At 36.0% G+C, this 19,665-nt stretch overlaps 1 protein-coding gene across 8 annotated transcripts in view; it reads right to left on the bottom strand.

Moving 5' to 3' along the window:
• Gabra2 (gamma-aminobutyric acid type A receptor subunit alpha2) overlaps positions 1 to 19,665 on the bottom strand; it is a 139,380-nt gene that overhangs the window by 65,586 nt on the left and 54,129 nt on the right. For all 8 annotated transcript variants that reach the window (XM_085691800.2, XM_085691797.2, XM_048415164.3 and 5 more), the window contains one exon: positions 18,418 to 18,485. In XM_085691800.2, the coding sequence (XP_085547926.1) occupies positions 18,418 to 18,485 (68 nt within the window). The remainder of the gene's footprint in view (positions 1 to 18,417; positions 18,486 to 19,665) is intronic.

The raw sequence follows: 19,665 nt of genomic DNA, 5'->3' as shown, positions 1-19,665 counted from the left end.
AATTGAGACTGTTATAGAATATGGAGACCTTTGAAGCTGTAGTGAATGCCTTTCTGCATTAGGTTATGGCTAATTGTCTTTGAGGGCCAGGGAATGGAATGTGGTGGTTTAAGGAGGAGTGGCCCCCATAGAATCATGCATTAGGATGTTTGGTTCATAGGAAGTGGCATTATTAGGAGATGTGCCCTTGTTGGAGGACATGTGTCACTAGGGGTAGGCTTTTAGGTCTTACGACAATGGACTAAACCTGTGAAACATATGGCAGCCCCAATTAAATTTTATTTTTTATTAAGAGTTGTCATGGTCATAGTATCTCTTCGCTGCAACAGATACCCAAACTTGAACTTCTAGCTCTGTCAGCCTCTGCTTTCGGAGTACTAGGATTAAAGGTATGCAACACCACTCCCAGCTCTAAACTTTTCTTTAATTTCTTTTCACAAGTCGAAAACTTTGCTGGATTGGATCTTGTCAGGAGGTCACCACACCCTTTATTCCATTATTAATCTGCTTGTCTCCTTGAACACATGAATTAGCTCCATTCCGCTTCCTGGTGTTCCTTAACAACTCAAATTGTACATTTTTTTTTCCTTGCCTGGCTTGCTCCTTCTCTTTGTAAGTCTTCATTAGAGTAAACACTAATAGTCACATGACGGAAGCATACTAGGTGGTTTTGAGATTTCATTAGCCAATGCAATTAATCCAAAATGTTTTATTTTAGCCTCAGGTAGAAACTTCAAAAAAGGGCAAAAAGCAGGCACATTTTTAGCCAAAATATCACAAGAACAGTCTATAGGCCACATACTAAAATTTTTCTTCTCTGAGACCTCGTGAGCCAGGAACCCACAGTTCAAATCACTCTCAGCACCACAGTCATCCAACCTGTGAGTATGGTCAATTACACCCACTTAAACCATTTTACCGCTTTCCTTATTCAACGTTCCAAAATCCACATTCTTCCAAGAAGGAAAGCACAGTCAGGCCGATCACAGCAATACCCAGTCCCTGGTACCAACTTTCTGTCTTAGTGTGTATTTCTACTGCTGTGAAAAGACACTATGATCAATAAAACTCTTATAAAGGAAAACATTTAATTGATGTAGGGCCTCAGTTTACCCTTGCTCCTGTGGTGCATCTTGAGGACAGTTTCTGGTCAGTCAGCTAAGCATCCTGTTTGTTCCTGTGCTGCCTCTGCCCAGCCTGGTGATTAGCTCTAGGACATTGTTTCATCTTTGGTATCGTAATTTCCCACCTGCCTGGGCAGAAATCCTGGTACAGCAGCTAGGTATAATAGGATTTCCCCAAAGTTGAATAAACGGCATTCAGCTGATCTCCTTTCCAGTGACCCAGGTCTCTTGTGTGTTCTTTCAATCTCCAGGCCCTTGCCCAACTCGCAGATGGTACAGTGGCGCGCGAACTGTACCGAAGGGTGTAACACAGAATTGGGTGTTACAAATTAGAGCTAGCTTACAGCTTTAGAGATTTAGTCCATCATGGTCATGGCAAGAAGCATGAATATATATATATATATATATATATATATATTCATGAATATGAATATACATATATTGCTTTAAAAATGAACTACCTCTGTTTTTCATATTTAGGCTCTTTGCCAATCCATATCACTGTGTGCATGAGATATAGGGTTATTTCATTACTGCTCAAATGAAGATATCTGGAAATTTCCATTTTGACTTTTCTTAATTTCCATAAATTGGAAATATCATGACTATATTTTGTATTTACATATGTATCATTTCCCATACTTATGCTTTACATTTATTTTTAATCCAATATGACACTAACAAGGTTTTAGAACATACTAAAGATTTTAAGAGAAAGATTTTGTTGTAGAATTTAGCCATCTCTAGAATTTATGATAATTCTATTTATATCTATTGTTACATTAGTGTTGGACATGTCTCCATGCAATATTATTTTAATGGAGACATGAAAAGATGAGACTATAAGAGAAAGCATATTTATTCTTTATGAGTGAGTGGTGAAAACAAATAATAGAGATATCAATAATATTATGGAAAATGAATCATAAAAGAAAATACATGTATATTTGTTTGAGTGTGTATGCACGTGTATGTGTATTCAAAATATAGAAAGAATAATAAACTACCAGAAGAGTTGAAAAGCACAAAAATATCAACAATGTCAAATAGTGTGAAGAGAAAAGGAAATCTTGGATTAGAGTGTAGAGAATATTCTGTAGCTTAAAAGAAAGACCATTGTTATTGGTGTGATAATCATGAAGCAGTGAGGTGTATCCCTCTGGGTTCAGGTTGATCTTTGCCTTCATGGACCAGACAAACACTCACAAGACTGCCATACCATAGGAACACAGGAGCAGCTCAGCTTGGCATCAAGTATTTCAACATTTTTTTCGCCTTCTCCAGGAATCATAGATCAGAAAGCCTTACTATTTCAGAACAATAACAAGAATACACACACACACACACACACACACACACACACACACACACACACTCACAATTCAAGCTATTGCCCATGTTGTTTGAAAATTAGAATTTTTTCTTCTAAAGCATCAATGTCTATATACATATTTACATACAAAGAAAAAAATATATAGATAGATAGATTTATATCAATTTAAATGTACAGATTTATATTTATCTTTGCCAAGTGTAAAACCTCATCTATCTTATTTAAGACAAGACTGACAGTTTTACTCTTCCCGTTATCAACATCTATAGAGAATGGGGGCTATTGCTGAAAAAGGTTGAGAGATGTGTTTCCTTCAGTGGCCTGTGAGAAAGCCAAGTTAGCTAAGTTTTGATTAATTTCATTTGAATTAAATTAAAAAAAGTTGTAAAAGAACTAAAATGAAGACACCATAGAAGAAAAGATTAATAAATTTCATAGAACAAGTAGAAAATAGAAATATATGCCAGTTCAGTGTCTTCATTAGACACTTAAAATGACAAAGTACTGCTAAGTATAAATTTATATTTTAAGTGTTTATTTATAATAATTATCAGTGATGCAATTCAGTGCATTCAGAATAAGTCTACGTACAGTGTATTTAGTGTCAAACTTACTATTTAAATAAAAACCAGAACCATTGCAAGTAGCAAGTCATTTTATAGTCTAAGCATCTGGAATGTGAAGACATCTAAAATTGGTGGATAGGTGTTACAACTGTGCATCACAACTCGAGAACCAGCAGCCTCTGCTGAGCGCACACAATGAAAGCGCAGTTCAGAAGAAAGAAAACAAAAAGGACATACACATTTTTAGCAAACCTACAACTGAAATTAAAAAAAAGTAGTGTTAGTGGTTGAATAATAATGCAGAGCTGAAAGTCCATATAGTTCAGGGTTTATGGAGGAAATTCTTATAAAAAAACTTAATCATTTCATAAATGTGATAATAGATAAAGTAAATATCCTATTTCTAAGCTTTTTATGAGTAGAACCCAAACAAGTACACTGTCTACATTTTATATTTTCACAAACACTAAAATTCTCCATTTACAAAGCAAACTTCTTTAGTGTTATTTCCATAATTTGTCCTGGAAACAAGAAAATCACTCTCTTATGCACAGCCTGCTACATAAACACAGTTTCAAGGACACATTAACTTAATGAAGGCAGCATATTCTTTAGTGCATAGCTACATTAAATATAAGTCAATGCTCACAGCCAATTTCGAAAAAAAAATCTACTCACTAAAATATAACCAAATTTCAAGACTGATCCTTGAATGATTTCTCATTTCTTGAAATTAATATGTATATTTAAAAGTGAGAAATTTATTTCATTATTCCGTTTTTGATAATAAAGTATAACATCTACTGAGTAAACATCAGTTATTGTTATTTTTTCCTACAATGAAGAAAAATGTGATTTTAGAGCAGATATATAATAACTAAACAAAATGAAATATGCAAAAATATTTAGGGTCAGAAACATGAGTTTGTATTTAATGCGAGTTAATCAACAGACTTAAAAAGTATTAATATCACAAACATCTCAAAATGTAGTGCATTTAAGATCAACAGAATTCCAATAAAGCAAATTGGTATAAGATTGTACACAAACACACCCAATCTAACAGAATCTCAAAAACAACACAGCTATTCCAACAGAGTGGAGATGAAATACTCAGACTCCTCGTTTGCAGCTAGGGATCAGGAAATTTAAACAATTAACAGGAGAGCAACACAGCAGAGTTATATTCTTACAGTTTATTAGTTTATTAGTAAAGCATACCTAATGAAAGTATTCAAAATCACTCATCATTATAATGTAGAGACAGCAAATTATTCTGAAATAATTTGTCACTTAAACTTTTGAATAATTTTTTAAATATATGAATTGTCTTTATCACTTGATGAGAAATGTTTCAGCAGCAAAATTCAAATTCCTGAAATTCTAAATTTCAATTCAAACCCTATGCTTGGAAATATGATATTTTCACTATAACATATATATCCAACAACCCTTTGGGGCAGGATATCACAAAGAAATACTCCCTTTTTATGGACCAATAAAGGGCCAATGGTCACAGGTTATGAAAGTTAATGAAATATTGGAAGTTGCAGGAATAATTACTGAGAATTGAGTGTTATAATCTCTGAGTAGAATGTCTCTTTCATAGATCCTGCTTTTCAGTGTTGGGGAAACTGAAAATCCTGGTTCACAAAACTGAAGTGTATCCTTCTCTTTCATACGACATAAAAATGAACTCAAAAGAGATTTCCCACCTGAAAAGAAAACTTGAAATTGCAAAGTTCCTAGAAAAACAAAACAGTTGTGGGTGAGTGGTCTTCTCAGGGATTTGCATTACTATCAAATATTTAAGAATGTGTGTACCAAATATATAAGTAGCAAGGCAAAACTCAACAAGAGGAACTAAAACCACATTAAAATATGATTGTAGGTTGGGAGAAACATACCTCAGTCACATAGTAACAACACAATTTAAATAAATGACTAAGTCTTAAATGTTGAGTTTTTAAATAAAGCATTAAGAATAGCTTACATCCATATCAACAGTGGTTTGATATCACTCATCACAAGGAAAATGAAAATCCCAAAGATATATAATTTTACTTATATATAAGAAGAGAAACAGATAACAGATCAATGTTGACTTAGGTATGAAGAAGAGGAACCTTTTCCTGCACAGTAAAGGTGAGGGACAAAATAGTACAGCCATGCGGATAGAATTCCCCCCACGAAAAAGCTGTAAGTATATACATCAAGAAAAAAATATCTTCTCTGTACACCCAAACCAAACTCAATTTTACAAGATCTAAAGTTAAAATAGTGATACAGAATTTCGGGAATGAGAGAATGCTGGGAAAGAGAAAAGTGGAGTCAGGGAGTCAGGAGAAGTTGCCAGCCAGATGCAGAAGAAGCAACAAGGACATTCATAGATGAGATAAACAAATTTTGGGACAACACATAGATTAATAGAAATGGGTTGATTTAAGTTATAAGGGCTAGTTAAAAATAGGCTTAAACTACTGGCCAGAAAATATATGCTCAGAACAGTCTATTAAATTAGGTAAATAAGGGAAATTGTTAGTGAAGAGATTTTTTTTTTTAAAAAAAATCCGTTTTTATTTCAGTTGAATTTGTGTGTGTGTGTGTGTGTGTGTGTGTGTGTGTGTGTGTGTGTGTGTGTGCGCGCACGCGCAGACATGGAAATAGAAGCAATAAAGAAAACACAAACTGAGTTAATTCTAGAAATCAAAAATCTAAGTAAGCTAACAGGAATTAGAGAGGGAAGCATCACCAACAAAATAAAATAGATGGAAAATAGAATCTCAGGCACTGAAGATACATATGCCAAAAAATGTTAAACACCAAAATCTCCTAACACAAAATATCCAGAGAATCTGGGATACTATGAAAAGCCCAAAAATAAGAATAATAAGAGTAATAAAATTAGAAAAAGAAGAATTCCAGCTCAAAGGCCCAGAAAATATTCTTAACAAAATCATAGAAAAAAATTTTCTAACCTAAAGAAGGACATATAAAAGTACAAGATACTCATGAAACACCAAATATATTAGATCAAAGAAGAAAGTTCCCTTGTCACATATTAACAACAACAATAACAAAATCACTAAGTATGCAGAACAAAGAAAGGATAGTAAAAACTGTGAGGGAAAAATGTAAGGAGGGACACTTGTTTGTCCCTGCCATCCAGAACCTAAATAATCACACAGACACGATATTATTTAAATCACTTCTTGGCTCATTAACTCTAGCTTCTAATTGGCTAGCTCTTACATATTAACTTAACCCATTTCTATTAATCTATGTATCACTGTGTGGCTGTGAATTACCAAGTAAAGTTTCAGCATCTGTCTCTGGCAGAGCTACATGGCTTCTCCCTGACTCTGCCTCCTTTCTCCCGGAAGTCCATTTAGTTTTCCCTGCCTACACAAGTTCTGTCCTATCAACATGCCAATGCCATTTCTTTATTCATTAACCAATAAAAGCAATACATAAACAGAAGGACCTCCCACACCAGAAAAAGGACAAGTAGCATACAAAAGCAGACCTATGATAATTACACCTTATTTCTTAATGGAGACTTTAAAAGCCAGAAGGGCCCGAACAGATGTCCTACAGGTTTTAAGAGACCATAGATACCAGCACAGACTACTATACCCTGCAAAACTTTGAATTACCATAGATGAAAAAAAAACCAAGATATTCCAAGACAAAGTCAAATTTAAACAGTATATATTCACAAATTAAGCCCTTCACAAGTTGCTAAAAGGAAAACTCAAATCCAAGGTGGTTTAGTAGACTTATGAAATTACAGTCACTAAATGTTTTCACACCAGTAAAACACAAAGAAGGAAAACTCAAACACACACACACACCACCACCACCACTACCACCAACAACAACAACAACAGCAAGATAATAGGAAATAAATCACTGGAATTTAATATCTCTCAATATCAATGTTTTTAATTACCCAACGAAAAGGCACAGGCTAATAGAATGGATTCAATATAGGACCCAACTTTCTGCTACATATAAGAAACATACCTCAAATCAAACCCTTTATACTTCAAAGAAAAGAGATGAAAAAAGATTTTCCAAGCAAATGGACTCAGGAAGATACCATACTTTCATTGAAACAGAAGGAACATTACCAAATTCCTTTTATGATGCCACAGTCACCCTGATATCCATACCACACAAAGATCCAACAAAGAAAAAGAATTACAGACCAATTTCATTTGTGAATATAGATACAAAAGTGCTCAATAAAATACTCATAAAACAAATCTAAGACACTTCAGAAAGATCATTCACCATGGTCAAGTAGGTTTCATCCCAGAAATGCAGGGATTCTTTCACATTACATTAACAGAAAAAATCTGTTAATGTAATTCACCATATAAACAAATAGAAAGAAAATAATTATTGAATTTATCTCATTTCATACTGAAAAGGTCTTTTACAAAATCCAACATGCCTTCATGAAAAAAGTATTAGAGAGATCAAGGTTACAAGGAACGTATACGAACAACATAAAGGCAATTTACCTCAAGCCTTAGGCCAACATGAAATTGAATGGAGAAAAACTTTAAAGCAGTTACACAAAAATCAGGAACAAGACAATGTTGTCTACTTTCTCCACATCTATTCAACATAGTACTTGATATTCTACCTAGAGCAGAAAGATAACTAACAGAGATCAAGTGAATACTAATTGGAAAGAAAGAAATAAAAGCATCTCTATTAACAGATGATATGATAGTATACATAACTGGTCTCAAAATTCTATCAAGGAACTACAGCTGATAAACATCTTCAGTGAAGTAGGTGGATACAAAATTAACTCAAAAATATCAGTAATCCTTCTATGTACAAATGACATAGAAATTCCTCTGACAAAGAAATCAAAGAAACAACATCCCCTACAATAGCCACAAATAACATAAAATATCTTTGGGTAACTCTAATTAGACAAGTAAAAGACTTGGTATAATAATAATTGCAAGTCTTTGAAAAAATAAAGAAACTATCAGAAGATGGAAAGATCTCCCTTGTTTATGGATTTGTAAAAGTTACATAGCAAAATCAATCATTTTACCAAATGCAATATACAACAACAAACCCCATCAAATTCCCCACACAATTCTTTTTCTTTTCTTTTTTTTTTGCCTACTCTACGCGAATCTACAGTGGATGGTGGGAGACTGTGTGAGTGTGAGGGTCGTTCTGCAGGCCACCGGCCGGCACTGACTGAGGGTCAAGGAACTACATGTGGTGCCGGGTGGAGAATCGAACTCGGGTCCTCGGGCGCAGTGGTCGGGCGCTCTGACCCCTGAGCCTTCTCTCTGGCCACAATTCTTTAAATATCTTGAAATAACAATACTCAATTTTAAATGGGAAAGAAAAAAAGTATACTTAGAACAATCCTGTACAATAAAAGAATTTCTAGAGGTGTCACCATCCCTTTTCAAGATGTACTACAGAGCAATAATAATAAAAACTGTGAGATATTGGTATAAAACAGAAAGACTGATGAATGAAATACAATCAAATATCAGAAGTAAAGTCACACACCTATTGACATGTAATTTTTGAGAATGAAGCTAGAAATAAACGATGAAAAAAGATAGCATCTTCAATAAATGGTGCTGGTCTAACTAGAGGTGAGCAAGTAAAAGAATGTGAATAGATACATATCTATCATCATGGACAAGATTCAAATACAACTGGATCAAATACATCAGCATACAACTTCCTGAACAGAACACTGATAGCACAGGCATTAAGATCAACAATTAATAAGTGAGACCTCATAAAACTAAAAGGCTTCTGTAAGGAAAGGACAGATCCTATAGGGCAAAATGGCAGTTCACAGAATGGGAAAAGATTTTCAGTAATTCCATAACCAACAGACAGCTAATCTCCAAAATATACAAAGAATTCAAGAAACTACACATCAACAAACCAGCTAATCCATTTAAAATTGGGAACAAATCTAAACAGAGTATTTTCAACAAAGGACTCTTAAATGACCAGGACATTTTGTTTGCTCAACATCCTTCGCCATCAAGGAAATACAAACGAAAAGGACTCTGAAATTTTAGCTTACTCCTGCCAGAAAGGTTAAGATCAAAACACAAGTGACAGTTCATGCTGGCAAGGATATGGATAAAGGGTGACACTCCCCCATTGCTAGTGGGGGTTCAAATTGGTACAGTCACTTTGGAAATCAATAGTTTTTTAGATAATTGGGAATCATTCTACCTCTAGACCCACTCCTGGGTAAATACCCAAAGGATGCTCTTTATTTCTTCAAATACACTAGCTCAACTATTTTAGTTGAAACTGTATTTATAAAAGCCAGGAACTGGAAGCAACCTACATGTCTTCAGCCAAAGAACAGAGAAGACAATGTGGATGTATTTACATTTACAAATTGGAGTATTACATAGCAGTTAGAAAAACGACTTTAGAAAATTTGTAGGTAAATTATTGGAGCTAGAAAAAAACTGATCTGGAGGGAGGAGACCCAGACCCAGAAAAAAAATCATGGCATGTACTCACTCATAAATGGATATTAGCTAGAAAGTAAAGCATAACCATGCTACAATTCACAGTTCCAGAGAAATTAAATAAATGAACACATGGATCTACCTGTAAATAAGAAATAGAAAAGTTTTTGCTGGTGGTTTGGGGTACAGGTGGGGAAGAGAACAATAGGGAGACGGTGTTAGGAAGGGATGGAGGGAGAATGTCCAGGGAGAGGCAGTGGAATTGTGGGGCATTTCAGAAGAGTGGTAGAAACCTATCTTAATGGAAACTCCATGGAATTTATAAGAGTAACCCTAGCAAAGATTCTAATAGTAGGAGATATGGAGCCAGAACTGTTTATCTTTTCTAACCAGACAAGTCTTCCACTTGAGGTACTTGGATACCAACACAGCCACAAAGCCTGTAACATGCGTTTAGGTAAAAGTGACACAGAATTTGAGGGGGTGGCCAACCAATGACTGGTACAATATAAGAACCATGCCTGAAGAGGTAACCCACACTTGACACTACATGGAGGGCCAAGAACCAGAGACTGGATAGCCCAGAAACCTAAGATAGAACCAAACACAACTGAAAAAAAAATTCACTGATAAGATTCCTAATGATATTATGCTGTATTTGCAGACTGAAGCCTAGCATAATTGTCATCAGAGAGGCTTCATCCAGCAAGTGATCAGTGCAGGTGCAGAGACCCACAGTCAAACATTAGGAGGAGCTCAGGGAATCCTGCTAAAGGAGGAGGAGTATTATAGGAATCAGAGATGTCGAGCACACCACAAGAACTACCCAGTGCTAACAGGTGCTCACAGTAACTGAAGCAAAAATTACAGAGCCTGTATACATCTGACCTAGGTTCTCTGCATATAGGCTATCATTTTGTAGCTTGGTGTTCTTGTGAGACTCCTAAGTGGACAGCAGTGAAGGCTGTCTCTGACTCTTTTACCTGTTTTTGGGACTCTTTCTCCTACTTGGTTGCCTTGTCCAGCCTTAATATGAGGGCATGTGCACAGTATTATTGTATCATGTTTTGCCATGTTTGGTTGCTATACCTGGAAGGACTGCTTTTTTTCAGAAGGGAAAGGAGGAGGAGTGATGCTTGACGAGATGGGAGGTGAGGGAGAGGAATCAGGAAGAGAAGAGGGAATGGAAAATTCTAGTTGGGCTGTAATATATAAAAGAAGAATAAATAATTTTTTTCAAAAAGAAATATATTCTCCCCTTTCCTAGTCTTCCTTCTCTTTGCCTCCATTCTGTATGATTCAAGAAGAGAAGAAATATAGGTGGCAGCCGGTTCCTCAGTGGTACATTCCCCATGTGTGTAAAGGAGAGGAGATGTAGTGTGCACAAGTGATTGATGCATCTGCATCCATGGCATTAGTCTGGCCTCCCTTAAGCTGTGGGATAAAAGTGAGATGCTGTCACAACGTGGGAGTGCACTGAAGAATATAGCGTTGTTGAATTTGGTCACTGTATTTCTAAAACCTTAGAATAGTATCCAAACAGTCCTACAGCCTCCAGATCTCTGCATGATCTCCTCCTTACTTTTCCAGTCTTGTTCTCGCAGTTTCCTCATCACACACATGCACACACTCTCCTCAATGTGTCAAGTCAACCATCCTATGCTGATTCAGTGATATGTGCCTCCTTCACTCTCCTCTATAGGTTCCCTACATTTTAACGTCTCCTACTACATGGTGAAAGCACAGTTCACAGGTCTTCTTTTCATGACTCGCTCAACAAGAACTAAAAAACTGCCTGGACCACTGGAAGTAAACAATATTCCACAAATGAATATTAAATGAATGAAGGAATAAGGGGAATTGTAGCAAGTGAAATATGCCATAAAGATTCTAAGCAATGAGGTCCTGAGCATATGAGAATATCATCAGGGGAACAAGATGCAAAAAGATAAGAGAACGCATCATTTTCCCTATAAACAGAAGCGTTAATCCTTTATTCCACACATGAGAAGTATATGGTATGCACATGTATTCTTTCATGTTGTTTTCATGTCACCATTTCCAATTAATCTGATCACACAAATGAATGTGAACACATGGCAAGGAAGCCATGGACAAACATGCTTGCTGGTATGTTGAATCTATTGTTTTGAAGTTCTATCTGGAATACTTATATACATTCTGGCGCTCATTTAACTACGGCAACCTTCTTTACCAGGCTTTGAGTACTGCCCACTATAGTTTCCGTGAATATTTACAGCTCTAGTGGTCATGAACTTTACATTTCACTATCAATTTATTCTAAGGGAATATTCATTCTTCAGCTAGAGGACCTTATGTGCTCCTCAGCTATACTTCTTTCCCTAGGAAACCATGAGAATTCTAAATGCTCTATCCATATTACCTCCACTACCATGTTCATTCATAAATATTTTTGATGAAGCCATTGTCATGCTGTTTTGAAGTATTTTGGTTTAGAACCCTCCCTCATTGCACTGTGATTAATTTGAGGGCACACGCTTGTTTTCCTTACATACCTCTAGTCCAGTTTTGTCATGGACACAGTATCTACTTATTAAATCTATCGAAATATATAGACACAACTATACCAAGGCAATGATCTCTATATTCCAGGATAGAAAGCCACACACACTCATACCACACACACACACGTGTGTGTGTGTGTGTGTGTGTGTGTGTGTGTGTGTGTGTGTGTAAAAACTACAAAATGAAGTACAAGGAAAGATTTACTACTTGAGAGGCAGCAAAGAAAAGCACAAGAGAAAATTAAATTTGAACTTAGCCTTGACTACATAAAAAAAAAATTCCAGTTGGCAAAGCCGTAGATCAGTATAACAAGTATGAGGAGAAATATGTACAAGGGCAGCAAGCTGTTAGTGATAATGGCATGCTCACAGAACAGTGAGAAGTTCAATGCCATCTTTAAAAATAAAAGCCTCCCTGAGAGTTATAATGCCTTATAACTGCTGCCCTCTGTAGCACCTCCTTCTCAGTCATGCTGCTTAAAAATGTTCCCTCCACTCTTTCTCCACTTCCTCACTTCCCACATGCTTCCGCCCACTGCAATCTGGCTGCTTTTACCACCATCAGCAGACACCTCCTTGTTCTTAATCTAATGGCATATTTAAGCAATTTTTTCTCAGCTTTGCCATAGAAGAGGAGAGAGTTTTCATCTCACTGTTTTTGCGATGCATTCCTCTATGGATATTCTTTAAGACACATCTCCCTCTTCTTGTCACTACTGTAGGGATCCCACCATAGAGTCTGAGCCCATCTATCTGTAGGCTATGCCCTGGACAACATATATTGTCTGCTTAATCTATACATTCAAGTTCTGGATTACTCACCTAAAAAGTCTAGGAATCAAGCATTGACTCTCTAAATTTTTATTCACTTGCTTATGTTTAGAAAGAAAAGGTTCAACTCACAACTACAAGGTGAAGCCCATCGTAATGGAAAAATCCAGCTGAAGAAGCAGGGAGCAGCTGTGGTACTGTATCCACAGCCAGGAAGTGGAGAGAGATTAGGAATAGGGTTAAACTCCCTTTCTCTTTTTCACTCAGTTTACATTCCAATTTTTCTATAAAGATGTAGATTTTTTCGTTTAAATGCATATGCGTGCCATGTGTCTCTTTGTCTCCATGTGCTTGTGTGAGTGTCTGTCACCTGTATATGAATTCTTGCAGAGACAGAAGAGGGTGTCAGATCCCTTGCAGCTGGAGTTTTCTGGTGGTTACAAACCCCTCCACATGAGTGCTGGTATCAAACCCAAGTCCTCTGGATGAGCAATAAGCACTCTTTCCTGATGATGCAGCTTTCCAGCCCATGCACATTTTAGTTTAAAAATTTCTCTTATTTATGAAATCATAACTGTTTAGCTATAATTTTACAACAGAATGTAGAGGGTGAGAAAAGTCACTCTGTCCCTAGGAAACCAGAATATTTAGTACTGATGTTCCAAATTTAAACAGCCCTCCCTGCCCCCAGAACAAATAGTGTGTGAGTTCCTTTAAGCCCCATCTTCACTTCTTCTCTTGTCTGGAAAGGTTAACTACTCACAATACCTTCATTCTTATTTCTTCTCCAACTTCTGTACCCAATTGATCAACAAGTCATCAAATGTATAGATAGAAACATTCTAAATGACTGGTATGTTTCTCTTTTAATACTACTGTCCCAACTCAGGTAAGAGAAGCATCTTTGCCATAAACAGTCCGTTTTTAACTCTCTTTTCTTCTCCCATCACCTGATACCTACAATAGGATTTTGAGGACCACACAGACTCTGTCTATAGATGAATTATATTTCTATCTAATATACATCACTTTTTAGATAAATGCAGAAGACAAGTTTACCTAAAAAGGTGTATATCAATCTCACTTTATGAAGCATTTTTACGCACTATTCTATGGGGCTGGAAAATGCCTGATGTGTGAAAGTATTCTTCTAGTCTAATCTACACATTCCATTGTACCAATAACTAGCATGTTACTAATTTTTAAATACTAATTTTAAAATGAGAAAACATCATTATTTTGCTTCCAATATATATCACAAACCAAGTTCCCTAAACCCACTACATAGCCAAGTAACAATGTGAGGAAGGATAATAAAGAAATCCAATGAGAATTACAGCTCTCTGTACTTCTGAACTACAAAGCATTGCACTGGCTTCTTAAGATACAGTATGGCCCAAACAGATCAAATTAATTAATACATCAAGACCACAGTTACATGACTGCGTAATTTGTTAGTAACATCAAGAAGGTTATAACACAGTAGATGAGAACAAGCAATTCTCCAAGATATGGCACTAACACTGAGCATGGAACAATTGTCTGAGCTGTGGATCCTTTTACAGGCATGAACACAGTGATTTGTAATTTAACTGCTACTATAGAAAATCACAAACATGCCATGAAATATCCACAGATTCAAAAAGAGACATTTGCATGTCTTTTAGAGAAAGGACTAATTTCTTTGTATGGAAATTGATAGGGGTGGGTCAGGTATAGGAGAAATTGTTGCAACATGCATGCCTACTGCAAACTTTGCCCATTATTAGCTACCAGTACATTCTAAAGCTTAATTATGTTCTTACTCATTATTTTTTTAATGTTGAAGTTAAAAATTTTTAACATAACTGCAGACACCATAATTAGAATCATTAATTCAGATACACAACTTTCTTTGTACAGTTGAACTGGCTAATGAATTTTTTGATAGCCAAGTGTTAGCATGTGCCTGTATGACTAAGTACATATAAATATGTTGATGAGGAAGAATTGTCTGTATTCTGTCAATCATGTTTTAAATAAACGCTGATTGGCCAGGCAGGAAGTATAGGTAGGAAAACCAGACAGGAAGTAAAGGTGATGCAATGAGAACAGGAGAATTCTGGGAAGGAGGAAGTTGATTCTTCCCACTCCTGCCCAGATCACCGAAGCAGCAGGATGTGATCTGCCCCACTGAAAAAGGTACTGAGCCACATGGCTAACATAGATCAGAAAAATGGGTTAATCAAGATGTGAGAGTTAGCCAGTGAGAGGCTAGAGCTAATGTATGTGTGCATGGGTGTTTTTCTTTGATTCTTAATTCTTTGCACTGTGCTGCAATTTCCTCTCAAGCTAATGTCAGAACAAATCTACATCACTTATCTGAACAGGAGAACGTAGGGGTTTAGTTTCTACTACAGATTATATAGCTCACTGAAAGAATTGCAGTTAAACTACTAAAAAGGAAGTAAAATATTTTCCTAATTTGTTCTTAACAAATTGCTTCTATGAGACATATGCCTCCATATCCTCTTTTACTTGTGGGCTATTAGATGTGCCTGCTTTTCCTTCCCATTTGGGGCATGTCTGTTTAGATTACCTCAGACTTTACTAAACACAGTTTAAGCCTGTCCTCATTATTTTTCTAACATCTGCACAAGGAGTATCAAACAGGAATGAAACATTTCCTCTCATAATCATAAAAGCCAAGTCCTTTCTCATTAAAAAGTTGATAACTATTTTTTATTATTTTTGACAATTTCATGCATGAGTATTAAATTTATAGCGTTTTCAATTTCTTTTACATCAGATTAACCTTTTCTTGCAGAATTGGTGTGTGAGTTTGTACATTAATGTAAGCAATATTATTTGAATGTATGTTTAATGTACTTATATATAGATATAGATAGACATGGTTATATGTATGCATGTGTATAAATATACTTTTGAAATAAATTTTCTTTAATTTCGCACTTGTTCCCTGGATCTAGACAAATATAACACAGAAACTTCTCACTGTCTAAGTGATCTCTTTTCCCTTAGTCTAAATAATCTTCCTGCCATATTTTATTATGTGTTCCTAAACTCCATATTTTTATTGTCTCACCTCCAAACCTACCCCCTTTTCCTTAATTGGATCAGAAGATGAAGTATGTCAACATTTCCTTTCTCAGCTAGTCAAGTGAGGTATCTGGAAGAACACTCCAATGTATGTTAAGCGGGGTGGGGGGGGGAGGGTTCTCTCTGACTCCTTTCACGATTCCTCTCTGGCAAAGCTTCCAGGACAGGCATGCCAGGAGTTTCCAGTCACTAGGAAAGGTAGCCCTAGGAAAATACATTCCTCACATGTTTCTTCAGGAGCTGCAGCTTGGGCTTCTAGGAGCTTCTGGACCTTCTTCACTGATGTATGAGCTCACTGCCTTGGAGAAGTGAATTGTTAAGTGTCCTGCTTCATTCCCTGGTTCGAATCGTTTCTGCTTCTGCATTCTGTTGTTCTCCATTTCTTCACTCTAAGTTTTATTTTTGCCCTTTAAATGCCCATCAAATCTTTTAAGAGTTAATAATGCTTTGTGTTAGATTGTCCTGCTCAAATTTCTATTACAGATACATTTTTTTTTATGGCAGTCGGACCAAGATCTATCCCTGGCACAAGAACTAGCTTATTGGAACCCATACCCTGTGGTGGGATGCCATGCTCACACTTAATGCAGGAGCTTGGTCCTTCCCCAGCTTAATGTGCCAGAATTTGCTGACTTCTCCTGGGTGCCCTTTCCCATCTGGAGGAGTAGATAGAGGGTGGGCTTGGGGGGGAGGCAGGGGACAAGAAGGAGGGTTGGAGGGAGAACTATAGATAGAGTATAAAATGAAATAAAAAATAAATTTAAAAATATGTTTGAAATTGAAATGGAATTACATAAATTTCCCCTTCCCTATCCTTCCCACAGCCCCTCTCAGGTACTCTCTCTTCAACACCTCCCATGCACTCAACCTCCATTTCCAATAGTCTTTTTTTTCTCTCTTTGGTTATTATTGTTACCCACACACACGTATAGACATACACAAAGATGTTTGTGTAGGTGTGTGTGTGAGTGTAAACATAAAACCTGCTATATATATGTCTTGTTGGTGGTGTGTATATGGTTTCAAGGCTGACCACTCAGGACTGGACAACCAGTAAGGGCCCTAATCACTGAAAAAGGTGAACTCTCCTCCTTCTCCCAAGAGTCTGAAGTTCTTTGCCTGTAGTTCTTGTAAGATCCCAGTACATTTGCCCCTTTATGGTAATATGCTCCCTGATGTTAAAGCTTAGGCTCTGTGACATGTGTTCCTGTTGTTCCAAAATTGTTCCTGTGTCTCTTCCCTGTTGGAGAGAAAGGAGCCATTACATTGTCACTTTGAAGGAATTTTAAAGACCTCACAGTTTTTGTTTTAACACCCTGCCCCAAAGTGAAGCTCTCCCCTCAGTCTCACAACCTGTCACCCTGTACACCACACAGGTCCTAGAAGACATTAATGATGTAGAAGGCTTATTCTAATGAAAGAAAAGGCAAATCACTTCATTGTAAAAGTAGTATTTCTGCACAATCCCAAAAGTCAGAGAGATAGTAATGAAATGAATGTTTAAGAGAACCAGAAAAGGGTGAATGTTTTGTTTTCCTTTGTTTGTTCATCCAGGTGGAAAATACCCAAACTTGTCCATTTCTCTTCTGTATTCTCAGAGTGACAGAAGAAATTGGGAAGAGATGAAAATATGGGGAAGACCAGACACAAAATCAACCAAGGCATCTTTCCTGATTCTCATTCTCAGGAACTTAAGGTGCTATGGTCAGAAGTAGAGGATGTCTGAGGACTGAAGATACTGTGAGCCTCCCAGCTGACAGAGAAGCAGCATGGGATAAGAGAGAAGGAGCATCCGGTAGGGAAGGAATCAGGGCAGGTATCATTTGGAAGATATGGCAGAATCTCACATAGCAATAATGAGCAAATATTATTTCAAGAAATTATTCTATTACACAGCAGTATAGTTAGCCATTAAAGGCAGAAATGATTAGTAATATTTTTACATACAATTAAGAGTTTCCCAATTTCCCTCTCACTAGATATCATTTAAAGTAATACAAATGAACAATTCAACAAAATCCAGTGATTTCAACCCTGTAGTTTTCTTTGGTTTGCACGTGCTTCTTGTGTGTGCAGACTACATGACTAATACAAAAGGATATCTTCATGTACCACCACCATTGGTGAGAAGTGGCTACCCATGAAACCCATCAGTTATATGGAAGCCAAGCAAGTGCTTTAACACCAGAAAATCATCACCAATAATGCAATTCTTTCACTTTAATTGTGATTGTATGCAACATTACATCTCGGTAGGTTATTTGGGGGAGAAAAACAAAAGATGTATATAATTAGCTCATTTAAACATTTAAGCTTTTGTTGTGTTCCACAGAAAACCCAAAACACATCCTCAACATTTTTCTCATGTGACTAGACATGAGATATATAAAGAATTATGTTACAATAATAATACATACTTGCTCTAAATTACCAACAGTTTCCAATCAGTTAAGAAACATATTTGATATTAAAAAAAAAACTCACCATATCTGTATCTGAGACAGGGCCAAAACTGGTCACGTAGATGTTAGTGAAGACTTCAGTAATACTATCTAATATGAAAAGAAGAAATTGGACACAGATTTAAATAGTGAAATCTGCAAGAGAGAAAAGGATCTGAGTACATGGTGTGAAAGGAAGTGGGAGATCATGACAGTGTACCCACTCTTTCCAGGCTATGGTCACAACTGACGGAAGGTAAACCTAGAGGAGCTTTCATCTTCCTCCTTAGAAAGCAGGCTTGCTAAAAATTTCTTCTAAAGGTTATGTTGTTTATTATGAATAACTTATTAGGAACCATCTAAAGTAAATTATTTGAGCAAATTTATCACTAACCCTGACAATAGCATGCATACTATTTGATACTCTAAATTTGATGATTAAACTAATATTTCAGATGTCATTTCAGGGCTACTGAAATTCATAGTTTGCACGCAAGAATAAGTATTTCATTTACAAATCAATGTATCTTTTCCTAAAATAAAGAAAACAAACTATTCACATTATAAATAGATGTGATTCATACATATATATATATATATACACTTAATACTAAATAGCACTAAAAAAAAGCAAAGTGAATAACTTAAATTTATATATTTCATTATTTATAAAAAAACTTGGTCATTAAATTTCTTTACACCTGCTTGAAACGCAAAGATATTAATGAATAGGATTCTAAAATTATGAAACCTATGAATCGTAACACACAAAAATCATCAATTAAGCAACAGATTTTGATATTCATCTTTAAATTAAAAAAAATAAAGACATCATTTGTTTCCATCATCATTGGCTAAATGTCACAGTAAAATCTGAAATTCCACATTTCCGAAATGATAAGGAGCATCAACTTACAAAGGAGTAGTGTGTGCATATAATTTTGAAAGAAGGCACTCCTTTTAAATAAAATAATTTTATTACACAGACTCTTAAAAATTTTTAAGCTTTTACTGCACTATGTGTTCTTCAAAGGACTTAGTATAGAATAATTTGCATGTCAAGTCTATTTAGGAGATCTCTTGTTACATCCCCATAGTGTATACAAAGATGTACAGTAAGCTGGAAACATTGCCTTATCAAATACTCTGTATTGTTATAAAGAGCCTGGTTTTATAACTCCACATACTCTTATTTCTGAATCTTCACACTAAACCCATGCATTGTGCTACAATGGATAATAGACTTGAGACTAAATGTAGATTCTTATTAACTATGTATTTCCATTTACTG

The sequence above is a fragment of the Myodes glareolus genome, chromosome 8, assembly GCF_982192425.1.
Source record: "Myodes glareolus chromosome 8, mMyoGla1.1, whole genome shotgun sequence".
Classification (NCBI taxonomy): Eukaryota; Metazoa; Chordata; class Mammalia; order Rodentia; family Cricetidae; genus Myodes; species Myodes glareolus.
The sequence above is the reverse complement of the archived record's forward strand: the minus strand, read 5'-3'. Positions and strand labels throughout refer to the sequence as shown.